Raw genomic sequence first — 26,626 nt, forward strand, 5'->3', positions numbered from 1 at the left:
CTCATCCTCAGCGTGTTCAGCATCCTTGTACATCGTTTCAGACTTGACAAGATAAACACCCAAACTTTATTTCCTGTAGCAGCGCTCGTTAATAACAGACAGGAAGCCGGTTCTCCTGGATGTCAAATAAACGTAGATCCGAGTTGTTTCCTGGCAACGCAGCTCCACTGAAAAGTTGTATACATATTTAAAGGCTTGCATTATGCCACATCTATCATACATATTCATTCCACCTCCCTGCTCTGTTCGTTTGTAGACTCTTCTGCGCCATATCAAGGATTAAACCCAGGCCAGTTCTTTCCCACTGATTTTAACTGTTCCCTGCGCTGCCAGTGATCCTACTCCTTTCCCAGTGACGAGTCCCAGTCCATTATGATGAGACACAGCAGCATAACTCTATAATAACCAAGATACACAATCCTCCCTCTGTCTAGGAGCTGGTTCATGAGTGTCTGAGCAGTTACTCCTCTTGTTTGTGGTCCGATAAGTTGTGGGTACTGAGTCAAACTGTGCAATGTGGATTCCTTGGAAAAACTCCGTGATTGAGAGCAGCTCCCATTGAAGAGGACATGATTGTTCTCGGTTCTCTTTGACCCTTATGTTCAATCCATCATCCATTTGTTCTCGCACTCCACTGGAGCAGATGTCAGTGAGTACACGAATGACAAGCAGGCAAATATCCAGAAAAGGAAATCTCCATGTTCGTGCTAATTCCCAGCGTTATTCCTTTTTTTCCCTGTTTTCCAGCCAAGAAGTTACTGGATAGAGGTTGAAGTTGAACTTGTGACTTCCTACTGAGGAATTTTGATCGCTCTCCATGTCTGGCAGCCATCTTTGTTCTGAGTGCCAAAGTCAGGATTTGTATGTGAGAAAATATTTTCCCAGGGCCGACACAGACAAGTTTGGTGACGCGAGAGATCGGAGGGTCCAGACATCGTCTCGAATTTTTCCAGCACTTTGTTTATTTTTCTTGTAATTTTATAATTTCTTTGCAACTAGCTGCAGGCATGTTTGTGTTTGATACCCTAACATAGGCGCACACACAAACAGCGCTCTGCGGATTCTGTTGGTGGTTGAAGCCGTTTACAGTGTCTCCCCGGGGATAGGGTCTTATTTGCATAGCTCATCTGGAAAGCATTTCCACTGCTCCATTCCCAGGTTTATCAAATACACAGCGTGTGAGTGTAATTGTGTGTGTAAAGAGAGGAGAAGAAAGAGGAGGGCAAGGCTTCTTGATGTCTGGACTGTTCAATCATGGGAAACAATTTTCTCACAACTCCATAAATCATAAATGAAGATCTAAATTTGTATCTGCCGTTCATATTTGGTTGAAATAAATGTGTCTCTTGGTCTTGTTTCGTGTTAAACATTTAAAGCAGGACACGCGTCCTCTCCCTCATGTGCCATGTCATTAAGTTACTGTGCACCATAAGCTTCTTTGCCGTGCCAGGATCTAATTTCTCTGGTAATGTGAGATTGATAGGTTGGCCGCTCACTTGATTAATTACATGGGTTTGCATGCTTAGACACAGGCACTTCCTCGCACGCGTACCACACTGTCGCACCAACAGACAAATCTGATTCTGTGATTTGAGGCAAATCATTCATTGAAAACAGGATGGTACTTCTGGATCTTGGTATATGCACCATCCTGGTACATCCTCCTAGCAAAAAGATTCATATGAGTTTGCCTAATATGAACACTTTTCCAGATATCAATTGCCATGTTGGATATGTGATAAAACACACTGGTTGTGATATCTTGCTGGTGTTTTGTTCGGCCGTGGTTGAGCGGCCTACTTGATAAATCTGTCCGGCATCCCCCTTAATCCTCTAAGTGTGTCTGAGTCGTGGCCAGAGTCGCAACTGAATAGCCAGGCTGGACATTGTGGGGTTTTTGGAGGTGGTCCTCTTCTGTTGGGTGAAGAGACAGGTTTAACTGAGGCATTAGTGAAGGGGGATATAAGGGTTTATAATGTTTTAAATTCAGAGGTTATGGCCCTGGTATAGAATCGTAATCCCCAGGGATTACGAGGAGAATCTGGTGAATATCTGAGGAAATCCCTCTCTGGGACTCTCAGATCCCCCGTTTGTATGGATATTAAGGCCTCTAACAGTGTGTCTACATGTGTTTACCGATCAGAGGTTTACAGTTTTGTACATGTTAACTTTTAGATGATTGTTGAAATATCACCATTTTCCCCAAACCTAAATACCTTATTGGTCTGAATTTAAGACCGTTTTCTTCCCCTTACGTACTACTGAAAAAGTGGGATCATCTTATATTCGAGTCTAGACTTTTAAATGCCAATATACGATCATAACAGTAGATGCCACTTCTTATCTGAGAAGCATGTGTACATCTCATGACTGAGGCCAGCCGGCACTCACAACTACAGAGCCAGGGGGAAAGATGGAGAGGCATGGTGATCATCTGGAACAAATGGTAGCCCATAACAGGCACCGGTTTAGCTCAGCGGTTAAATCGGTGACCAAATACAGAGGCTACAGTCCTTGACACAGCGGCCCTGGGTTCAACTCCCGCCCTCAGCCCTTTGCCGCATGTCATCCCCACTCCCTCTTCTCCCATTTCTGCCACCATCCACTGTCCTCTCTCTCATAAGTAAAGGCAACAGTCACCATTTGAGATACATGCAGAAACTGGGGGACTCTGTCATAAATATTTATCATACTTCCTTAACACTGCAAATGGCATCAAACTCTGTGTCTCTCTTAAGTATGTACATCTGTTGGATAAATTATGCATGCACAAATTGGGCACACACCAAACTGAAGACAGGCTCACATTGGCTCTGCAATTCTATGCTGGCTGGATTAATGTGCGTGTGTGTGAATTGTAAGGTTTTCAAGGTCTGTACAGAACAAGCTTTCTACAATAAATTCTTGCACTTAAGCTTAAAAAATAAACCGAATGCTCGTCTGTAGTTGTTGCACATGATTGATCAGGTGTTTTTATGTTTTCCAGCAAAAGCTTTCCACCTCCTACCTTCAGGTTTTGGCTCTCCCCGAGGCGAAATGGCCAAATGGGAGTCATTCAATACCTTTACAATGACGGGATTCCCTTTGGACAAGAGATATCACACACACACACATACACAGACCACACGTACTTGCCAGAGGGCTCTCCCTGCAGATGAGCTGGGTCATTTTTCATTACCCTGGCTCAGAGGAATCAAGTGTGTAGTAATGGAGCACAGTCACATTGAGCCAAAGCTATGGAGTGATAAATCCCGACTGTAGAGAACAGTGGCAGCAGACCAGACGGGCTGCAGGACAGAGCATGTTGGACGGGCAAATACATCTTTTTCACTCCGATATTTGTGGTTAGAAATACATCAGCCTGGATCCTCGAGGGAAGATGAGAGGAGGTTCTTTAGCTGCATCGTGTTCACATCATCTCCTCTTATCTCTGCATTGCTTCTGTTTTCTTTATTATGCTGCCTCTGTTTGTCTGCCCGCCTCATCTCCAGCTTATTCCCACTCCCTGTCGTGCCTGTCTGCTTCACCCTTTTTTTTAGACTCTTCCCCTGTGAGCCTCGCTGTCTTCACCGTGGAAGCCTGTGTATGGTTGTTGTTCTTCTATATACCTGTCCCTATACGGCTCTCTTACGTCACCTGAGCCGGTGCAGCCTGAGGCGGAGCAGGGGGAGGTATGATGAGGGGGAGTGAAGGGTACAGGTGGGAGGAGAATATGTCTTTGAAAAAGTATGAGTGCGTGACGACTTTGTAGATTCCCTTGCCATCTAGGGATCATGATACTGTTGTTCGCTGGATTGTGAGGGAAACCTTCATTGCCTTCTCTTTTACTCTAACTTGATAAACCCCAGAGTCTTGCCTCTGCCTGTTACAGTGTCTTAGCATTGTCTTACAGTGCCCCCTCCTCCTCTAAGTGCCCTACATTTCAGGCAGAGTGCATGGCGGAGACAGCTACATCTCCCAGGAAGTTGTCATGACAACTTTTGTTTGCATCTTAGGTTGGGGAGCAAAAGGGGGGGGAGCAAAGCTGGTCAAACATTTATGTGTGTGTCTGTGTGTGTGTGTTTGACAGTGCAGGTTGAGCCTGTGCCACTCAACTAAAGAAGCGAGTGCTTTTAAAACCTAAGAGTTATTATGTGGACGGGAGCTCACCAAGCTCCTGTAAAGCCGGTGCCTTGAATGATGTGGCTGTCTCCCTAATTGGCCTGGAGGGTCTTTTGAGCCCCTGACGGACACACACACATGCAGACACACACACAAGGGCAAAATTAGCAAAGAACAGGGAGGATTTAGGCGCTCTTTAGCCCAAACCCCTTTTCTCCTCTCCCCTGCTGTTCTGGTCTTAGGATACATGTTTAATAGGCTGGTCGAATACATTAGGACTGTGACACACACACATACAGAGAAGCACACACACATATATAGGAGTAAGCAGACAGGACTGTTTAATATTCAGCATGCTAAATGGTTTGAGTGTTTGGTATTCTATCCAGTCGCAGGACATTGGAGAGAGGCCACCAGAGTTCAACTGCTTGGCAGTACACAGTGCCCTTGAGTTACACCATGAGCTGTGTGTGCGTGTGTGTGTGTGTGTGTGTGTGTTTGTTTATATGTTTATGAGAAACTGAAAGAGAGGCTGAATAAGCAGCAGAGTAATAAAAGAATCAAGGATGAACATTCAACCATCGACGAGGTGTGCTGGGTTTACAGGCACTAAAAGAGCGCACACACACATTTAGTGCACACGCTCACACACACACACATGCTGTATACATTTATATAAAGGATACCTTTATCAGTGCAGAACAAAACACCCTGCTCTACGTCACTGTGTGTCTCTCTCTCTCTGTGTGCATTGCCAGCAGTATCAGTGAACACAGGGTCACTCAGGTCTGCAGTGATTTCTCACCGTGTAAATTATAAATGAAGAGAGGAGGTGTGGGGGTAAAAGATCCTTCCCCTGTGAGTGACTTACACACACACACACACACACACACACAGACACACCGACAACCTAGATCCTCGCAGATCAACCCCCATGATCACCAAGGCTGTGTTTCATTGAGATAAAAGTCTTGAAGACATGACATCACTCGCACCTACTTGTCCTCTCTGCTCCTCGTGTTCAGGCAGCCGGTGCTCTGGCTCCCCCTCTCGCCCCGATCACGTCCTCCTTTCCTCCCTTCCTCGGAAGCTACTTTAATAACCGAATCGTCTCAGATACATTTCATCCAAAACAAAAAATAGATGGGTGGCCAGGTTATATAGCGACACAACCATCGTACTTCATCAGCCGAGTGCTCCCTTTACAGTGGAATTTAAGGAATGTCAGACCCTTGTTAGCGAAGGGCAAAGCTGAGCAGAGAAAGTCATCTGAGAGCGAGAGCAGAGAGTGAAAGAGACGTATCAGGTTTGTCCCTCCGTTGGGAAACAGGCAAATTGGAATAACCCTTTTAGACTATTTTGAATACATCTCATCCCCATAAAAAACTGACATAGATGAAGAAAAACCTGCATGCAAATGTGTCCAGAGGTGACCTGCGCTGAAGCTGACACACTGTGGCGCAGTATCATCGCAATGAAAGGCCTCAATTTGCTTGTACAGTGGTCCCGTTTTAGAACTAATTTTAGCATCAGGCTTCATATTATATGAGTCCTTGTGCAAAGAATACATATATTTGACCCGGTTTTATGATGCCACGTACTTTTGGTTATGGTTAAATCAACAGAAAGACACAAAAAAAAAAGAAAGAAAGGAGAAAGAGAGAGGAAGAAGGACGTGGACATGAAAGCAGAGGCTGAACAGAGAGACAACGCACTGGTACAGCAATCGCATTGTTATGCTGAGTATTTAAAAAACGGAGTATTTGATTATTTAAAGATGAGACAAGTTGACCTTTCAGTGGGATTTTTATGTTTATATTTCTAACTCACAACTGAATGTTCTCTCTCTGATGCAACTAGCAGCTCTCATTGGTCATAAATTAGAACATAAGATTTACAAAGTGGGGTTTGGGTACCTCCAGGGTCCCTTGAGGAGCTTTTGGGGGGTCTGCAACTATTTATATCCTCTATAATTCCATCCATAAGTAATATAATGACGTAATTGATTACTATTTTGGTCATGGGTTTTGTGTCCTTTCTGTCAGAAGTGATCTAAAAGCAAACCCTGCTTCAAAACCGTATTTAAAGAGCAGCTCCAGCCATGTTTTTAAGACATATAAAATCTTCTGCTTGAAATAATAAATTGTTTGATACGTTTCTGCAAAATACATTTAATTACCCTGTAAAAATCCTCCCAAGGCATCTCCTCCTTCTCCCTCATTAAAAATTCCCCAGTCTGCATAGGCCCCGCCCACTATGCACATTTCTAACCGGCCCCTGTGCCGTGAAAACAAAACATGTCTCTGCCATCGTTTAGTGGCAACTTGTTGAAACTTAGCTAGCTTGAAATGTAGTAATAAGTAGTAGTAATGTTAACGTTAGTAGTCAGTAGTGAGTTTGCAAAAGTTACGATGACGGTAACAGCTGGCTTGCACATCGCCGAAGTGGTTGACATAGGTTGCACATAATGATATGCACAGCGTCACTCCTTCCATTAACGGGATTGGCTCATCATGTTAGTGACGTCTCAAACCTGCCAATCTGAAAGCGTGTTGTTCAGCCTGTCCTTGGTACACTGCAGTTTCAAAGCAGACAGGCCCAGCCATGGAGATGACTGCTGATGTTGTCCCTGATATGTCTTGTGGCACATGAAAAACACCACATGGAGATGTTTACAAGGTTAAACACTTGATGTTCCCTGGAAACTTTAAGGGTGTTCTAGTTGGTGTTGGTCTTTATGTGAAAAAGTTACAAACAAGTGATTTAGAGAAAGTTTTCTGGTTTGTTTTGTCAGTGAATATATGACCACTGCTGCTGCTGGAGCATGCATTTATCTTCTGGTGCAGTCACGGGGCTATACCTAAGTGCCCATGTCGCATTTGAAATTCATAAGCATCTTCGTCTGTCAGTTTTAGCGAAAGTTGTGATTCTATGTAAAGATGTGGGGAAGAAACATCTGAAGAAGAAAACTTTGGTAAAGTCTGGGAAACTGAGCTTTGTAGTAAAATAAGAACAAAGCGGCGTCGGTTACAGAAATATCTCCAGCTTGTTTGAAGTGCCAGTGTGTTTCTGATTTTAAAAAACGCCCTAACTGGAACCACATTTCTGTCCCAGAGTCACTCACGGGCAGGGAGGGTGGAGCTCTCAGACACACACACATACACACACTTGAACAAACAAAACAGATTTCTCCCGGTCAGTCTTTTCTGTAGACATTCCTGGCTGCCTTTCCATGACCCTCCCTGCTCTGTCTCACTCTGAAGCACTGGATGGAGAAGAAGTCTGGATTCGGCCCTGCTATTATTTTTCCATCAAGTTTTCAATAACTCGTTCAACTATAGAGCTACGTTGTGTTTTGCTGAATCTTGTGTTGTAATGTAATCCGCACCACATGCAGATACTGTTACATCAAAACTGACGACGAGCCATAAAAGCCTTTTCAGCTATAATGATCTCAGCGCAATAAATCATCGTGGTGTCAGACCATGCTTGCTCTCACAGTGACGTGTTTAAGAGTGTGTGTTTGTTTAGTCTCCATAAATATGGGAGATGTAGACAAAGACAGACAGAGCAAGACAGAGAGCATGGAGAGTGTGTGTGTGTCAGTCTTTACTGCCTACCGCAGCGTCCCACAGCTAAAGAGATTCTCCATCTTGCTTCAATTAACCGCTCAGCGTTGTTTATATCACATTCCACCAATATAGGTTACCTTTTCCAGCACACACCATCAACCCCGTCCCCCTGCTCGACCCTAAAACCTGACTCTAATACCCACCGCCTGTTAAACCCGCCTCACCCATCCAGATCTTTCCCCTTTGGACCCCAGCACCATTGAAATACACCAGATCAGCACCTCATTAGGACCACACCTCAGCCAGGAATAGAAGCCCACTGGCTCCATAACAAGGCGTTGTAAGGGCCCAGATATGTCACACCTACATGTGTTTCTCACCTTGTGGCAGCAACACTCTCAGTAGGTCACTGAAAGGTGAACATGTATGTGGAAGTTAAGAGGCATGAGCTCTGGACACTGAGGCTCACTAAATCACAGATGTTTATTGTTCCTTCCTGCCTTGCTTCCCTTCTTCCTTCCTTTTCTGTGAATCTGCCCCCTCCTTTCTCACTCACATTCAGCTCCTCTGGACCTCCTCAAACCTACTCCAAACAGGAACAATCCTTCATAAACTCGTCGAGTTTAACTGTAAAATTCTTCCTACTGCATTTTTTCCCCCCTCTCCTCTTCTGTCTTTGTCATTTTTAGCCCATTCCTCCCCTGCCTGCCTGCACTGTCCCCTTCTCTCTCCCTTGCATTGGTCAAACACAAAGCCCTTGTGATAGCAAACTGAGGAAGCATCCAATAAAGAGAGATATGTATTTAAGTGGAGAAAGGGAAGGAGGGACATCTGTATGTATTAAAGCAAAAAAAGAAAGTCATCTGGAGATGTTTAAGTTGTACAGGGCAGTTTCCGGTGTCTGGAACAGGCCAAAAATATCCAGAAACAGAAAAATCCAGCAGGAGTGGAACGGATACACCTCCCAGTTTCTCATGACATTCAGCTAACTAAGCTGAATTTTGGGCCTGCAGCATAAACTAATGTACCAACAAACTCTTTCAAGCCAAGCACATAAAACTTAATTATGTCTCTGTATTGCCTAATGTCTGCAAAGAGAGAATTTCTCATGAATGCTGCAAATTTAAGATTAATGACTGCCTGCCATATTTCAAATATGGCGCAACTGCATACGGCTCAGACAAAGTTATTAATAACAAAGAAAAAAAGATAGATGTAATCTTTAGATAGCAGACGGTGCTAAATGTACCTATGCTACAGGGCTCACATTGTTTTCATAACATGGGGATTATTGTAATATGTAATAGAGAGCAGACAAGCTTATACTTGCCGAGTCATTCAAATACTTTATTGACAGCAGGTATAGGCTTTCCTTCGCAGCACACATTCTATTTATAGTACTAAAAACTAGACCGATTTTGTTATGTTAACAACTTGTGGTTTCAACGGTTACTGCTCCAGCTGCATAAGGTGAACACAAGTGCCCAATTTAGGCCAAAAAAAAAACAGTCAGTCCAACGGCCTCAGTAGACTTAAGGCCAGAAATCATTCAAGCAAGCTAAACCTGAGAGAAAGAGAGAGTTAAAAACACAACCCAGCCAAGGATGTGGCGATCTAACTTACATTGTTTTGAGCCTGTGGAAATCTATCAAAATATATTTATATATAATATATTGGTATGGGCTTCATACAGGCTATAACTACTGTCACAGTAATAAGTCACATGAGGATAGGGGTATTCAAGGGAACTCTGTCTCCCCCACAAAGCCTGCATTTCTCAGAACAGCTGATTCAATTGTAAGTAGACTGTGATTACCGCTCATTGTTATTTATCAGCAGTGCATCACTTGTTTCAAAGGCAGACTATTGGTGTGCTTTGCAGACACAGATGTCTGTTTGGGTTTGTAAGCACACACGGAGGAAAAGAAAGAGAGAGAGAGAGCGAGAGAGAGGGAAGGAGAGAGAGGTCTGCAGTTTCTCTCAGTCTCATGTGAGGCTGTGAGCTGCTGCTGCAGAAAATTTCCCCATATCTCCTCCTCTCCCCGCCCCCACATCTTGCCTCCATTATTCCCGTGTTTTCGAAGCAACTCCGGTGACAGAAAGAAACATAGCTGGCAAGTGAAGGCAGCCTGGAATACGTTCGACCGTTGGCCATTTCTTCCCGTCGTCCCCCTCGGTTGCTGACCGTTGGTACGGTCTCCTGCTATCCGCACGTTCACTCACCGACTGTGCACGGTGCCGGTAGCGAAAGGAGGAGGAGGGGGTTGGTCGACCGGGACTAGCCCCGTGAGAAGCTCTCTGCTGCTTTCGGAAGGAAGGAGGGAAGCCAGCTTCGGAAAAAAACGTTCAACGGTCGCCGTTAATTAGCACCGAGTTGTCTCGAGCTTGAATGGCGAAGACATGATATGTAACAGCTCTGTGACGTGGAGAGGATACTGAGACAACAGAGAGCAGCGTCTCTTGTAATTAACGTTAACTAATGGTCACTAACATGGATGCTGATGTGCCTCCTCCCCTAGGCCGGCCGGGAAAAGGGGTGTATTTTGATGATTTTCTGGCAGTAGCTCGACTCGTTTCGTTCTGGGATTAATAATTTGGGATTTTTGTTTTTTTCCCTCCTCCTCTTGGAGCCGGTTTTTGCGTGGGAGCCTCACAGTGAGCTGTTGTTTGCAAGGTAACTAACTAATGACAACGTTAGTGCCGTCGCCAGCACTGACCAAGCATCCCTGTCAACCGTCTGTGTGTCTGTTTGTGCCCGCGCGTGTGTGTGCGTGCCTCTGTAATTTTGTTGGCAGCTCCAGCGAAATAATGAAACGTTATGAACATGGCTGCTTTTTATACCGTTCATTTTCGTTTTCATTGTCTTTTAATCTCACCGTTTCTTGCCAGTGAGTCAGGCTTGAAGATGTACGTTAGCCAATTCCAAGCTGGCTAGTAATGGGTCAGAAATGTTGGAGGATTACATACAGCATGAATCACACACCAGGACAAGGTGATGTAGCTAACATGTGTTGTTAGCCTCTGTCTTCTCAGTAGGTCTGCATTGTATTGTAATGTTTACAACATGCATCAGAGGCCAGTGTCAGGATGCTGCAAATATAGACAGTGATTTTGTCATGCTTAAAACACTAATGTGAACTATGTGGTGTAAGTAATGACAAGAAGCTATTTCTAGGAACTTTATAACATTTGGTTTCATGGTGTATACAAACTCCCTAGCATGTTTCCAAAACCACAAAGTGAATCTTATGACTAAAACCAATAAGCATCTGTCTCCTCCAGATTGGGCTGCCTAATTTTAGCCTCCAGGCAGTGATTTGTCACCTTGACGTTAAGGTTTGTACTATTCCCAGGTGACTAAAGCAGGATGCCAGGGAGAGTGTGTGTACTGTGTGTGTGTGTGTGTGTGTGTGTGTGTGTGTGTGTACACTGTCTGCATTGCAGTTTAAAAGATTGCAGACAAGACACTAAAATAAGATGTTGTTGTCACCGTACTGTAGTCTTGTTCTTTCCTTCAAGGCAAGTTGAGCCACTATTGTTTTCAGTAATTTGACATTTGTTTCAATGTTATAGCTTTGCATCAAGTTGTGATACACTTGACATCTCAGGGTTGTTATATAACTTGATAACCACTGACCTTCTGCTATTTAGTAGTCATGGTAGTAATTAAAGTCACTATATACAATATCAACATGGAATATTTTCCAGACTAAAACAACTCCAACACAGGATAGTGGGAGATGAAAACAAAAGCCGACGTTGGAAAATATAAGTGTATGTGTGTCTGCGTGTCACTGTGTGCACAGGTGCACCCAATCTAAACCCTCAAACCACAGGAGATCAATGGCGAGTGGGAGGGGTAAACTGAACCCTTCAAAGTAGCAAAGGCCACACACACAAGCACACACACACACACACACACACTTAGCAGAGTTCACACAGGGATGAGTGTAGAGACACAGCCCTGTCACTCCTCTACCTTGGTTTTTTTTGGTATCTTCAGCTCTCTGCTAAACTCTCACCTCCATCCTGCCACCTTTTTGCAAGCTGGCATGAGTGGTGGGAAAGTTGTTGTACTCACGCTGTGGACACACCCTTACCAAATTGCAAGAGCCTCAGGTGGTCAATTTGATCCTCATGGTGAGGAGTTACAAACCGGTTACGCTTGTGCTCATGTTTATGGCATCTATGTTTTGGAGGGAGTTCTCATCAGATGTTTTACAATGAGGATGTCTCCCTCTTACTCCTTCTTTTCCAACATTTCTAACCCCTCCACACACACCCGCACTCAGACCCCTTCCTCCTTCATGGTCCCTCTCCCCATCTCCCAGATGTGAGGGAAGTGTGGGAGGAGCCAAGGGGTGTTTGTGTTCCTCAGGGTCCCCGCTTCCTGTTAAGTTGCAGAGAAACTCCACATGTGCTGGAAACACCAGCACACACTTACATACATACTCAAAACAGATGCTGAATTCTCTGGCATAGTTTGTACATGTTTTCGTGAGATGTTTGACTTTATTTCTGCAGCGAATTATTAAACCTTGGACTTGTTTTTGTTAGCGTTTTATCATGCGGTAGCACACTTTAAGACAGGATGGGGTGTTTGGTCTAGCTTGTGTGTATGCAGCACATATTTCCCACAGTTGACTGTTTCATCATTGCACCTGCTTCACTGTTTACGCCTCAACTTGGCAGACGAATATTATCAGTTTTTTGCAGCACTATTCAGCAAGCCTTGTATCAACAAAACAGACAAACACTCGAGCGAGCGTTGTCGACAGGCAGCTGTAGTAATTCTGGTTAGTGTACTCCACTGAGGGATAATGGATTTCCTGCTTAAGGAGGAATGCTAGAAATTTCCCTGAGGAAGACAGCAGCGCAGGACGTTGTCTCTATCGGTCCATTGTGTGTCGTTAGCTTAGCAAACCTAGTGAAGATTTCACTGACATATCAAACGCACATGTCACTGTGAAGTGGAGACACAAACAAAAGTCTGCTTTTATTTTGCGTTGGCATAACATGTAATATCTGTAAGGGATTTATAAACACGCTATTAACAGGCATCCCTTTCCTTTTTGTCCCTTTTCTCAGATGACAGAGGGGAGGCGATGTCAGGTCCATCTCCTGGACGACAGGAAGCTGGAGCTCCTTGTACAGGTGAGTCCTCCCGCCCTCTTGCTCTTTCTTCTCTTTCTTCTCGCCTCTCTCTCTGCACACTCTAGTTTCCTTAGATCGAGCGAGAAGTGATGTCTAGTGTCCTGAAGGGCACACTTTATGCTGACTAAGGGAAATTCGGTCAGCAGTTGGTGACTTTGCTTTTTCTTGATGCTCACCTGATCTCTCCACACACAATAATGCACACACAAGGATGTGTGCTAGGACCCTGCCCTGATTTACTCTCCTTGTAGAAGCTATGCATCCCAATATAGAGTTCAGTCTAAATGGTGTCCTGAACAGAAACTATTTTATCTGTAGTTGACAATGCTTTATCTTATCCTCTAAACATCTTGGAACAACAAAGCAGCTTTCTGCCCCCCTCCCCCTGCTTTAAGCTTGCAGTCATCCCAGCAGGCCTTTCTGCAGTAATGACCAAAGAGAGCAGCAGCGCCCTGAACCCCTCAGTCTCGCCATCCATTTCCATTTAAATCCCCTACCCTTTGCAAACAGCGACTGTAGGTCGGCTCTGGTGTAATTTCTGTTTTGAAACCAGGGTTAAACCTGGATAAGAAAGTTTTGTAACGTAATTCAAATGTATTAGTTGGGGTACAATCTCTGAACACATTGGCTATTGTCAGACGACGATATAGCCTCTTGGAACTACAGTCAACTTTTCTTTATCGCTTTTTCTTAGATTAGTTGGGGTATAAATGGTTCGGCCCTCTCTTTACAGCAAAGTCAGCCTTCACTTCTTTTGCTTCGTTGATTGTTGATGACGTTCCCTTTGGTCATCTATAAGAGCCCTCCTGGTTTGGCTGTAGCATTAGAAGCTCCTTCCACTCTTCCCGACTCCCCTTAGCTCCCTTTTTGGTCTGGCTATTACCCGCTTGCACTGGAAAAAAGAGAGAGAGACAAAAGAAGGTAATTGCCCTGGAACAGGATAAGAAGAGCCAGCAGAGAATAGAAAGATTGACACAGAAACTCGGGGAGATAGAAAAGTGAGACAGGAGCTCAGGAATGGAGAGACAGGAGATGACAGTAAAGAGATGGGAATAGAGAGAAGAAAATGGAGGGGAGAGCCGAGGAGAGGTCTGCTGACTTTCTGATTTGATTACTCTGCCAGAACTGATCCTCTCTTACAAATTGGTACTTCTTTCTGCTCCTCTTCCTCTCTCCATCTCTCTGGCTTTCCACTCATCCCTCTCCATATCTTCTTTTCTCACTCAGCACCTTACTTGCCTGTACCTGCAGCAGCTCAATTTCTCATCCATCCTCTCATCTTCTTATCTGCTCATTCTCTACCCTCTTGGTTGTCAAGAAGTAAAGTGCTGACGAGTTGAAAAACATCACAGTAAATTTAGTACTTGAATTTGTGAGTTAGAAAATCTCTTTTGTTTACCACATAATATACAAAGTATAGCCAGTGGTATTTTTACAGTTTCGTGCAAGAGACATAGCATGACAAAAAGTCCGGAGGAGCGGATATTATTAAGAAACCCTTGTCATATAAATCAGGACACTGCCGTCTTTCTCCTACTCTCTGGCCTTGCCTCTCTTCATTTGGAGGATATACAGTTAGCCAGCAGGTTGTGAGTAGAAGCACAGGAAATTACAATCTTATCCTTAGTTTTGCAGTGTCCTGTATTATTTAAAAAAAAAAAAAAATGAAATGGTCATAAATGATGCGCCGTGCAAACAGTTGATTTTTTAAAGTATAAATGCAGTACTACAGTAGTCTACTTGTCTACTTTATGTCTCCCCTAATTATTTAGCAGCTTTGTGTTAAAGCCAGCTAGCCTGTAGAAGTTGGATCTCTTTCTGTCACTGAATTGTAACACGAACCAGCTGTTTAATCCAAAAAGTGTCACCTTTTCCCCGCTACCTTATCCCCTTCCTCCTGCCTTTGATAGCGTGTCCTTTGTGGTTTGTTTATGCAAAGCCTCATTGGTAGGGAACTGCATGCCAACACACCTATTGACCAGGCGCTAAAATTGGAAGCTAACCACCAAATACACCACTGAGTGATAAATGTATGTCAGTGATGTGGCTATTACTCTCTAAGGATAGAGTGGTGTAGGCTAATGGGTGAACTGGGTTTGAAGTTGTTTAAAAGTGTATCCTATCCTATGTCGATGCCAGGGTTTTTAGCTTAACATGCTACAGTATATATAAGTATACATAGCATTGGTTCAAACACTGAAACATAAATAACATGTGGCTAAAAACCCCTTCCGTACCCACTCTTGGACTCTTAAGGACTGCCACTGAAAAAATCAGTTCCATAAATCTGAGCACTCCTAAAGGCGCCAAGGGCCAGGCTCGCTGTTTGCTGAGATTGGACTTGCTGCCAGCCAGCCAAGTGAGCTACTGTTGTGTGTTTGTCACTTGTCTGGAGGTTTGCTGTAGCATGTCTCCTCTTCATTGGCACCTCCCTGTAATTCTTGCACTGTTAATTACCTGTGCTGCTGAGGAGGCACGGGCTAAATGTCTATTAGGACTAATGCTGTCTAAGCTTGCAGAGAGCTTTACCGTCTGATAGCTGGCTCTATAGTGTGTATGTGTGTAAACATACGGTATGGGTGTTTGAATTGTATTAATAGGAATGCACTGTGTCTCAGATGTGTGCCTAGTATGCCATATCACTCTCTATATTACCTGTCATTCAGCATCTGTATCACTGTTGGTATCTTCCCCGACATTATTACACATCCGTCAGTTTCTGCAATATCACAGATAAGCTGTAGTGTCAGGATGTGTGTATGCATGTGGAAGGTGTGAGTCGTCACCTAAAGAGAGAACCTAACTCAATTATACTATCAGTTGCAGCACATGTGGTTTTTTAAGTCTGCTTCATTGAGGCAAGAAACTCAGCCTCTTACCTAACAGGGTCCATCTGGGGTCACTTGTCTTTATATCATCCTTCCAACACTTTAATTCATGTGTCAACGTGTCCCAGTCCCTCTGCTCATTGTTGGTTACACTGGGGTGGCATTGGGTGTAGTTTAATTGATATTGTTGCCAAGGCAGTGGACTGCTGTGTGGTAATGAGAGACCACAACAGTATGTGTCTCAGACTGAACCAAAACATGTATTACTGCTAATACTATAAAGATAGCCTGTTTCCACACCTTAAATTTCCACATCTTAAACATGTTAGACTCTCATTAAGATCAAATTTCGAGACCCACACCCATCTGGAGAAACAACAGAGCCAATCGGAGTCTTTGTGAGTCAGACAGATCAGCCCTTAAACATGGTGACAGTCAGTACTTCTATCCTTGTTGGGATGTATGAGACAGCATGTATTAACATCAGTTTGATCCTATTCCTTAGGAGGAGCAGAGAGTTTATTATTTTGAATCTAAATATACTAAAGTATACTTAGTACTAAAGTTTTCTCTTTATGATATCCTCAATCCTCAACACAGCAGTATAGACATCTCATACAGTAAGAACCATGCTGTTCTGTATTTAAAAGCATTATGTGGTATAAGTCTAACACAGGCAGAATTGACCTATATGTAAGCTTCTCCTCAAGCTCCCTCCATCGCTTCCATTCTCTCCAGAGCCTTTTTGTGTTGCAGGATCACTGTAGGCGTTGCGCTTATATGAGATTTAGGTCATTGGAGTTGTGTGTGTGTGTGTGTGTGTGTGTGTGGATGTGCATGTGTGTGTGTATTTGCTGTCTGCATGACATCACCTCCTATTCTTTAAATAGCTCCCAGTAACTGTCACTGTAGTTGTGCAGTGAGTAGATAGTACAGGACCTTGGGGGGAAGATTTTCACAAATATGCAGACTAGGCACATATAGCTGTGAGGTGTGTGTGTGTGTGTGTGTGTGTGTGTGTGTGTTCATATTTTGTTGCACACAGAGTTATATTTTCTCTTAAGCTTATCTCTCCTGTATGTACACAGCATGTGTTCCTCCTTATGTTCTGTATGGGCTTTGGGTTTTTCGTATGTGCATGCAGATTTGTGCGTGTGTGTGTGCGCGTGTGTGATGAAAATGTAGGCAGCAAGACACACCCATGGTTAACCTCAGGGTGGGGTGTGCTGTTGCTCAGGATGTCACGGACCAGCAGCATATGGCAGCAGTCCCAGGCCTCTGCTTGGCTTTAAGATGCTCTGCATGCTCTGAGTGCTGTGATGAATGGAGGTTGTCATCACATATAGCTTGGATAGTATTCCCGTGTATTAACTAGCTAGCGAGCTTTTATGCTAGCTGCAACCCTCTCCCTGCAATACAGTGGCTGAGCCCAGAGCCATGACTCTGCAGTAGAGGTGTGGGTCAGAGAGGCGGAAAGGAGAGAGGGAGGGAGGGGAAGGGCAGGGTACCTGCACTGTCAGCAACATCCACACACTCCATCCATCTTTCTCGCACTCTCTCTCCCTCATTTATCTCCTCCTCTCCTGCTCTTTTCCTCTTTTACCCAAGTGTTAGTCAGAATGCTTAGTCATTGCAGTAAATCAATTGCTGATAGCATACATTAACATAAGGCTATCTAACACTTAGTTGTTCCAATTAAACTGCAGTGTGATAAACCACTACACTCACAAACAATTCAAGATGCAGCTGATAAATAAAACGAACTGAGAGCAATGCTTTTATTTCTGTCTCCCTGCAGCCCAAGCTGATGGCTAAGGACCTCCTGGATCTTGTGGCCTCTCACTTCAACCTCAAGGAGAAGGAGTACTTTGGAATCGCGTACACAGACGAAACGTAAGTCATATTCGAAAATAACTGCCATTGAAAACTCAAGTGCACATGATGCATCAGTTGCCAAGGACGGTCTCCTATTTATCTTGTTTTGTTTTTTTCAGTTTGTCAGTTCTGCGTTATTACACCGTAACTAGTCCTGATAACATCAGCAGTTACACTTGAGCTTATATTCTCAGTGGTCTGTTAGTTGTAAGTCTTCAGCAGGTGTTTCTTTTGTCTCAGAAAGCCAACTTCCTGCTTGCTTTAGACCAATGTTAATGACAATGCACACTTCTAGCCATGTCTGATGAAGATAAAAAAAGGAAGTAAAATTGAGAATTCTCTGATTTTCTTCTGAAGAATTTCCAGTGTGAATTGAATTTTCTTTTCTACACTTAAAGGGCCAGTTCGCCACTTTTAAGCCTCAGTCCTATCATACCATTATGGGGAGCTAATGGCATTATGGTAGGAAAAAAAATGCAGTTTCTCTGTGCCTTTGGAGGACGCTATCCACTTCACCAATGGGTCCTGGAAAACCTCCTCCAGACTACGTAAAATGCATCATCTGGCGGAGGCCAGGGAGCTTGCTAAACTATACTTCCTCCATCTTGGATGCCCACCTCCGATATCATGTCTCGTTCAAAATCGTCAGGTTTGAAATGTAGACTGCAGACCTGAAGATCTTTTAGACCAGTGGTTCCCAACCTTTTTCCTTCCATGAGCTGTTTGTACAACTTTCTCCACAGCTATGACGCCAATTTCCAGGGGAGAAGTTCTCCTATAACATGTATTTTTTTGTGTATGCTTATTAAGCTATGGAAGGGCTTTTTTAGGCTGTATATTGAAATCAATCAATACATAATGCATACTGCACTGATCCATAAACTGATGAAAAGATCCCTAGATATAAAAGGTTTTGTTGATGTTGAGGTCATGATTGTTTTGATCTTGGCTAGCAAAAGATCACAAGTCTATGTCTGCCTGAAGACTTGCAACAAGAACCAAGCTTGATATGCAAAAGTGACATTCAAATTAGTTTTATTGTGTTCTGTGACCGAGAAAGACAGGCTCACCACGGCTTCGTCCAGAACTACTCATGCAAACATACAAAAGATTTACATACAGGCAAACATTGCCATGGCCTTTGTTTTCTCTGTTTTTTGTTTCATCACATGCACTCATGGGTGTCTAACAAGGCTGCCCTCTGCTCTGTGGCATTTACACGGCTGTGACATGTACTGTAACCAGTGTCAGTCCAGCAAAGCAATATCAGCTTTGCAGTCTCAGTCCCCCAGGGCTAATTCTATGATGTGTAGATTTGTTACTTGTGCCTGGGGAGAGCAGACGCCTCGGCTCTGACCGTTCAGTGGTCAAAGAGGCTGTGTGTAGGGGGAAAAGGGAAGAGAGATTCAGAGACGGAGACAGAAGGAGGGAGAGTTTGAGAGAGATGTTGCTCAGTTGCTCAGGAGACCATGCAGGGTTACCAGGGTGACAAGCTGTCTCTGCAGTTCTCCTCTCTGTTGGAGAGGGAGAGAGAAAAGAGAGGAGAGGGGGAGAGAAGTGGGGGGAACAGAAGGGGGGAAATGGTCAGAGGAAAAGAAAAATGGGGAGATTTTGCGAATACTCTGAATAATAATATTGATTGGTTGTTTTTGTTTGTCTCATCAGGGGCCATTTTAGCTGGCTGCAGTTGGACCGCAGAGTCTTAGAACACGAGTTCCCCAAGAAGTCTGGTCCCATCGTCCTCTACTTCTGTGTCAGGTGAGTCCGTCTTCATCAATCTGACTAACACAAACATTGGTCTCTGGTTGGACATGGTGTCTGTGGAGGAGAGAAACAAAGATGGATGCAGTGGGTCTGTTTAGATGTGTTTGTGTATGCACCTGCCTTCATGTGATAATAGGAACAGATTAACAAGGTTAGTTATGACAGGCCCCCGTGAAATTGCTTTGACCTGGGTGTTTAACTCCCGCCACAGGGCCTCTCAGCCAATCATGAGCGTCTTAGCCCTCATCAGTATGCGTTGTATGCAAATCCCATCGAATAGCTCTGTTTTTAAAAGGTTCACTTGAGCTTCACAGGGTAGGAAATACTCAGGTGAGGCAACATACGATGACACATGTGCCCTTGCAGAGTGCACTTCTTGCTGTTGCTGTACTGAAATCATTATCTCAGTTAAAAGCCTTCTCCTGTTTGACCTGTTTTGACGGGGTTATTTAATCACACTACAATACCACACTCCTCTCTCAGCCCTTTGTTACTGCTCATACAATGGCCCCACTCATATATAAAACACCCCTGATTCACACACAGGCAGTGGATTATGTGTGAAGATGTGACTGAAATGCAAAGTGGGCCTGTGTATGTTGTATTGTGCGTGTGTATTTGCTGGTATTTTATCTTCAGTTGGCTACTGAAAAAGAAAGTATAATTCACCTGACTTGAGGCGCAATTTTCCAATCTTTCCTAGCCTCAAGTGACAGTGCCCATAGACTCACATGCATGCTCACACACACACACACAAACAAACACACACACACACAGTGCACTCTGAGTGAAAGGGAAAGCCAAAGCTTTGTTTTGGACCCACTGTTGCTCTCTGTCCCCAACATATCTCGATGATGTCATACACCCCAGGGACTGAGCCTTGGTAAGCAACGTACATAGCAACGTGACGCACAATAACTGCTGAACAGTGTCATTGGGTAGTAATTTTCCGATTGACATTTTCAGCACTGCTCTAGGCTTACATAATTCGATGACTGTAGAGTAAAATCATATTCTTAGCTCACAAACCTTTTGTTCATTCTGTTTAGTGTACAATGGTGTCATTGTTCAGTGCAGCAGTGATTCTCTCAAAAGATGTACTGATAAGTATATTTAGTTCCTCCTACTGGTTAAGTCTATTCCCTTTAAGTTGTGCTGATATTTACGGTTAGTAAGAGAGTCACAATTTTGATTCTAAATTACAAATAAAAAAATAAAATTAAGTTTAAATTTTGATAATCAAAATTGTATTAGTGGTTCTTCGAGCACACTCAAAGGGCAAAAACACCTCATAGTAGAAACAGTCCAGCTAAGGCCATGTCTACATGTACACAGGTATTTTTCAAAACGTAGCCTTTTCTCTGTGTTTCGGCCTTTCGTCCACTCACAAACAACGCTTTTGGCTTGTTACGTCAGGCTGTGCGCCATTATCTACTTTGCGAGGCGTCACAAATGAGGCAACAGTCCTTGCAAAATGACCGACGTGGCAAAAACAGTGATGCTTCTAACCTTGCTAGCAGGACTTTTTACAGTTTTACACATATATGTAGAGTTACTCGTCCACTATATTAAGGAACAGAGGCATCGGGATGCATATTCCTTGATGCGCCATTCCAGCCCGCCAGCTAGTCTTCCGGCAATAGATTTTTTCAGACTTTTATTGGCTGCGGTTTTCTTTTTCTTCTTTGCATGACTGGGTTAAATCAGTGCCTGTTGGTGAGGCATTGTCATAACAGCATTTGTTTTTGCGTTTCTTTGGACTTGTGTGGACAGGGTTTTTTTGGAAACAAAGGTCTAAAAATACCTGTGTACATGTAGACATGGCCTAAGATTGCAGCTGCACTTTTGGAGACATGATGGTCACAGCTGGAGTCAAAATATGACTGGGGAACACGAGAAACATGTTCAACAGAAGAACTAGAAAATTCTTCTTCCTTTAAGATGAATAATAACATTATATCCTTCATGTCTAAATCAGACAGTGATATGCGTTCAAAAAGCCTCAATTGTGATTTCCCAAAAGTGAAAAGTTTGTGTGCAATTAAATATAATCATAGGCATATCTGTAAGTGCTACGGAAAATTGTGTAAATCTAACGTTGCATTGAATTGTTGCCTGAAAATCAAGTCAAAGTGATTGTGGATTATGACACCCCAAATTGTTACCATCTCTCTTAATCTTAAGTCATCTATAGACCCATATAAAACAACTGTGCATGTGTGTCTGTCTGGTGGTGGTGGTGGGCCGTTCAGGGAGAAGGTCACTGTGTGTGTATTTACATTGACTAATAGGTGTTTGAAGATGTGGTCGTGGTGCTGTGACACTGTGAACTTTGACACCATTTTAGAGGTTTCATCCCCCACTTTTCTCCCGCAGTTCAGTCCAATCTCTAACCTCAATCTCTGAAAATGTCATTCTGACTACCCCGCACCCCACCCCTCACAAACACACACATAACCCACCGTTTTTCTTAGACACACATAGGCAGATGCAGGACTGAAACGGAGCAACAATCAACCCAAATGTCAGGCCTGAATCCATTAACAACCTCAGCATATTGTTTTCATCAAAACAACACACGTCTTTTTCTGTATGTGTGGTTCTGTGTTTGTCTCTGCGCAGGTGCATGTTTGTCATGTCTGCAATACTTATTAGGTATTTTTGTGATGCATGTGTTCCCAATAAACATTAGTCAGATGCCCACCTCCTGCTGATTCAATGGGTGCCTCTTTTGCATGCTTGCTGCTGTGTTGGCAGTGTGAGTATGTCTCATCAACGCTGTGGCTTTAATTAAATGTTCACACTGAATATTGACACGGCTCCTCTCATTCTCTCGCAGCTCAATGTGTAACGCGATTTAGGCCCTTGAATATTGATCCCTCTCCAATCCATCTCACTCGATACCTATATACTCATAAGTGTGAAAATCGACACTTTCATTCACGTGTGCTCGCAGGGACACGTGCGTAGGTTACATTATAAATACTTGTAGGTACACATCAACTAATAAACAGAGTTTTTTGATGTGTTGATGTGTTTGTTTTGATGTACACTTCCATCAGATAACAATGAGTAGCTTCCTCGTGTACCACTGTAGCTCCCCTCTGGCTCTGCATGCATTCATGAGCTAAATTTAGACCGCATTATTATGTTAGCTCCCTCCTCACCACTCTACCAGAAGTGGGTTACTGTGCTTCTCTCTCCAGTATGTGGCAGAGCGTGCGTTTGTGTGTGTGCTGTATGTGCATGTGGAATCCCTACACACTGCTGATGATGCAGAGAGGCAGACAATGTGTGAAGTGCATCATGTGCACATTCAACCCGAGTGCGTGCGTGTTTGGGTGGGAGGGTCGCTGGATGGGTCGGTGTGTGTGGGTGTTTGTGTGTGTGTGTTTAGTGTGGAATGTGCTCACACTCACAAACTAATAATGGATCATTGCCAGCCTCCATGGTGAGAGAGAGAATCGGTTAAAAGGGGAGTGAAAGGATGTTCGTGTGCAGGGTCAGTCTTTGGTATGGTGTGCCCCCCTCTGGTCACTTTGGTCATTGCAGCATTTGTGTCACATCTGCATAAGACACTACTTTAATGTTAATGTGTAGCCTTATTAATTCTCCTGTATTATCTATGTGTCACTTATGTTTGTTAGAGCTCAATGATTGAAGGTCAACATGTGTTCCTGATGCCTTTGCTGTTGCAAACAATTGAAGCTTTTCTTTCTATGTTTTCAGGTTCTACATAGAGAGTATATCCTACCTGAAGGACAATGCCACTATTGAGCTGTTTTTTCTTAATGCCAAGTCCATCATCTACAAGGTAAACCCATGACTATAAAAAGCATATTGTAAATACTCCTGATAGTTGTGTATGACAACAAACAAATACATTTGAAATGCTTTACAAACAGAACTGGTGGGAAATATTGTAATCTGTTCCTTTTTTTCTGGACTGTAGTTTTGCCAGAGTTGTTCCCATTTCATATTTAAAATCTGAATTAATGCAGTGTGGTGCTTTATGTTGTTTGAAGCACGCCACTTCATTAGCCCATTTTGGGTTGTAAATGAAGAGACGCCACATGAGCCAAGCTTGGACTTCGGCGCTCCGCACTAATTTGATGAAGCAGAAAATGTGAACCATTTTTGTCAGCTGTTTCCCATCATGTTATGTGCCGCACCACGTTCCAGCAACTAGCGAATAATTTGAAACATTTTCTACCATCTGTCAGTGTTGGAGCACATTTAATTTGCCTTTTTAAACCGTGATTAAATGAATTTAATTAAACACTGAAAGCTAGATTGCCCAAAAAGAAGTATGTATTTCACAATTTTTTGTATTCTTTCAGTGACTTAAAACATCCTACTCAGATAAAGCCATATGTTTGGTAGCTTATAGTGAGCGGAGACTGTTTACTGTTTTACATTCATCCAGTAGTGAGTTTGTAACCCTGCAGTTCCCACCTCTTACACCACTGCTGAGCAGTTTTTGTTATGTCCAGAAGAGGGCGTATGTGCCCAGACAATTTCAAATATACTGTAGTATATCATTCCAGACTAACATAGGGATCTGTATGTCTTAAGCCTTAATGGGAAAAAGTATGTTGAATGCATATTCTGTATATAGTATGTCATACAAAGGTTTCTTATTCCTTAGCTAATGTTTTCAAAGGAGTCAAACCTACATTTTCATTGTAAGCTTTAGGTTGTGTAGTTTAAGCCAAATAATCTCCCTACCAGTTCTGCATTAGGTGATCGTGACAACACCATGGAAAGTGGGGAATGGGAAGGAAAACGTGTACACAGTAGATTAAGTATAGTACAGGCAGTTCACCTTCTGCAGTCATGCTCTGTATAAGTAGTGAGAAACATTCTGTTGTGCTGTGGGAACACAGACAGTAAAATAACACACAGTATGTGACGATTTGTAGCCGCGCTGGGTGGTACACTCAGGGTGGGTTTGTTCTGTCTTGTGTTTCATCCTGGCTGTCTGATCTCCAACCAATTAAGTGGTGGATTGTAAAGGGAACATTCCTGGCATGCTTGACCCACTACTCACTGCCCCCTAAGCCTCATCCTCCCCCACCTCAGTGGATGCATAGAATCCCATTTATATGTCCAGGAATAGGTTTGATACACACATTGAAACATGAAACCCATGCACATTTTTAGCCCATAGTGTCTCTAAAATGTATAAATTATGCCCACTCTTCTTTTCTCTAGTTGTCTACCTTTTCACAAGGTTCAAATGTCCTCAAATAGCACAAAATCAGAAATTATTATGTGTAAAAACAGACGTATATTATAAAGTATATTAACAAAACACCTTTGGAAATACACTAAGTAACCAGTAACCAGACCATCCATTCCTACCTTCAACCCTCTAAACCCCCTCTCTAGACCCGCATCCCTTTGCTTCTAATCTGTCAGCTCAATCCACATGGAGAGGTCATGAAATTAGAGAAGGGAGAGAGGAAAAAAGGGGGAAGGAATGGCAGCTTAACGAAAGGAACCACCAACCCATTTTGAATTAATGGAGGATTATCAGAGCCATTCTTACTCTTTTATTTATTTATTTACTTCTTGCCAGCAGTAGGAGAATGTGTCATTCATGTCTACTGTTTTCTTTTCTTTCTGCAGGAGCTCATTGAAGTGGACAGCGATGTTGTCTTCGAATTGGCTTCGTATATTCTACAAGTAAGATAAAGTGTGTTTGTTAGTGCGTGTATGTGTGGGTGTTCTGCCTGGAGTTGGTCACCTTGAGCTCATTTAGCCAAACACACTAGTTTTTCCAGGAGCTATTGGAACTGGAGCTAGAGCTCTACAGTTTGATGTTTTCTTGACGATGATTAAACATTATATCACTGCGGTCTTAACTGTCAGTGATTTAACTGACTTTATCAATCAAATCAATTAGTCAGTAATCGCCAGTGAAGCTAAATCCTACAAAGCTCAACTGTCATAGCCAAAATTCTTGGCTAGCAGCTAGCTATATACTTTGTGCAGTCATCCAATGCTAATGTAACACAGAACAGCAGGAAAACTCTTTCACTTCACAAATTCTCCTCAACGGCAGCCCTTTCACTCTCCTATCCCTTCTCAGAGTAGGTCAGTCCATTAACCGCAATGCTGCAAGGTCATGTTACACATAGACTGGGCAGGTTTGTCCGTGTATATGTGTGTGTGTGTCCTCTATGCAGGTGCAGATGTACAGTATCAGGTATAAGCTCTGTAGGCCCCTTCAGATGTTTCACTCTAGATGGAGGTTTAATGTTTCAATCTGCTTCCAGCCCAGCAGGCCTCACTGCACACTCACCTTTACAAAGAGAACATGAACACACGTTTTACAATCACTGCTCACATATCCATACGTGTAAACCTTTTTACCTTTCTGTTTTACAGGAGGCTAAAGGCGATTTCATCAGGTAAGCACACAAGTGCATTTCCTATTTCCAAACAGAGGTTTCTGGGTTAATACATGTTGATTCAGAGGGGAGAGGCACAGACAGACAAAGAGACAATAGAAGTGATATCAGTGGTCTGTCTGCTCCTCTGCTCTCCTGAGCATCCAGGTGCATCACTGAAAACTGTCTTTGTTTCTGAGCTTCATTAACATCACTCCCTCTTTCTTTCCTGCCATCCCTGTTCTACTTTGATTTACTCTTTTCAGCCTGTGCTGCCACACCTGAGAAAAGCATGGATTATTTGTGTGTGTTTGTGTGTCTGTAATTAAAGACACGGTCTGCATTGTTAGAGACTTCCTTCCTATTTTGTTTTTTTATGAAAGATCTCGTAATACATTTGATACACCCTATAGCGGTGGAGCTTCTCAGTCGTGTACATGTTTCAAGTGAGCTACCTCCCACAGGTGGCTCTACAGATGTCTGTGTCATTGGCTTAAAGTCCGTAATCGTTCTTCCCCTCATCCCTTTCTTGTAGCACAGATAACAGACTACAGCAGACTCACCTCTGACCTCATTTCCGCCAGTGAAAGGAGTAAATAAACACGATATCCTACAGAGGGCTGGAATGTGTCACACTCTGGAGACATTCCTTTCACCCTCCTCCCCCTTTTCTTACCCCTCCCTCCCACACATACAAACCTCCCAGGTCTAAAAGCGCTATAGAACCGGCCCTCTGCGTCGCTCTACAGAAATAATTTTCCTTTTAAAATTAGCTTTAAAAATGTCCTTGAAACCAGATGATTTTTTTCTACTTAGTGGAATAAGCCTTATGAATCATAGTTTGTTCTTTAAGTAATTTTACAAGCGGATCTTTACTCAAGTGGAATTTCAGTATTAATTTCAAAGTTTTTAGACTGAATGTGAATATGTGGCGTCT

At 43.2% G+C, this 26,626-nt stretch overlaps 1 protein-coding gene across 1 annotated transcript in view; it reads left to right on the top strand.

Annotated features, from left to right (window-relative positions):
• The window catches only part of frmd4a (FERM domain containing 4A), a 55,875-nt gene that overhangs the window by 11,956 nt on the left and 17,293 nt on the right, over window positions 1–26,626 (top strand). Inside the window, exons 2-7 of the mRNA XM_069686003.1 lie at window positions 12,762–12,827; window positions 17,454–17,548; window positions 19,196–19,288; window positions 23,024–23,108; window positions 24,926–24,982; window positions 25,688–25,710. Of these exons, the coding sequence (XP_069542104.1) occupies window positions 12,762–12,827; window positions 17,454–17,548; window positions 19,196–19,288; window positions 23,024–23,108; window positions 24,926–24,982; window positions 25,688–25,710 (419 nt within the window). The remainder of the gene's footprint in view (window positions 1–12,761; window positions 12,828–17,453; window positions 17,549–19,195; window positions 19,289–23,023; window positions 23,109–24,925; window positions 24,983–25,687; window positions 25,711–26,626) is intronic.

This window comes from Semicossyphus pulcher, unplaced genomic scaffold (assembly GCF_022749685.1).
Source record: "Semicossyphus pulcher isolate SPU_LCO1_2020_fin unplaced genomic scaffold, fSemPul1.0.p SCAF_8, whole genome shotgun sequence".
Classification (NCBI taxonomy): Eukaryota; Metazoa; Chordata; class Actinopteri; order Labriformes; family Labridae; genus Semicossyphus; species Semicossyphus pulcher.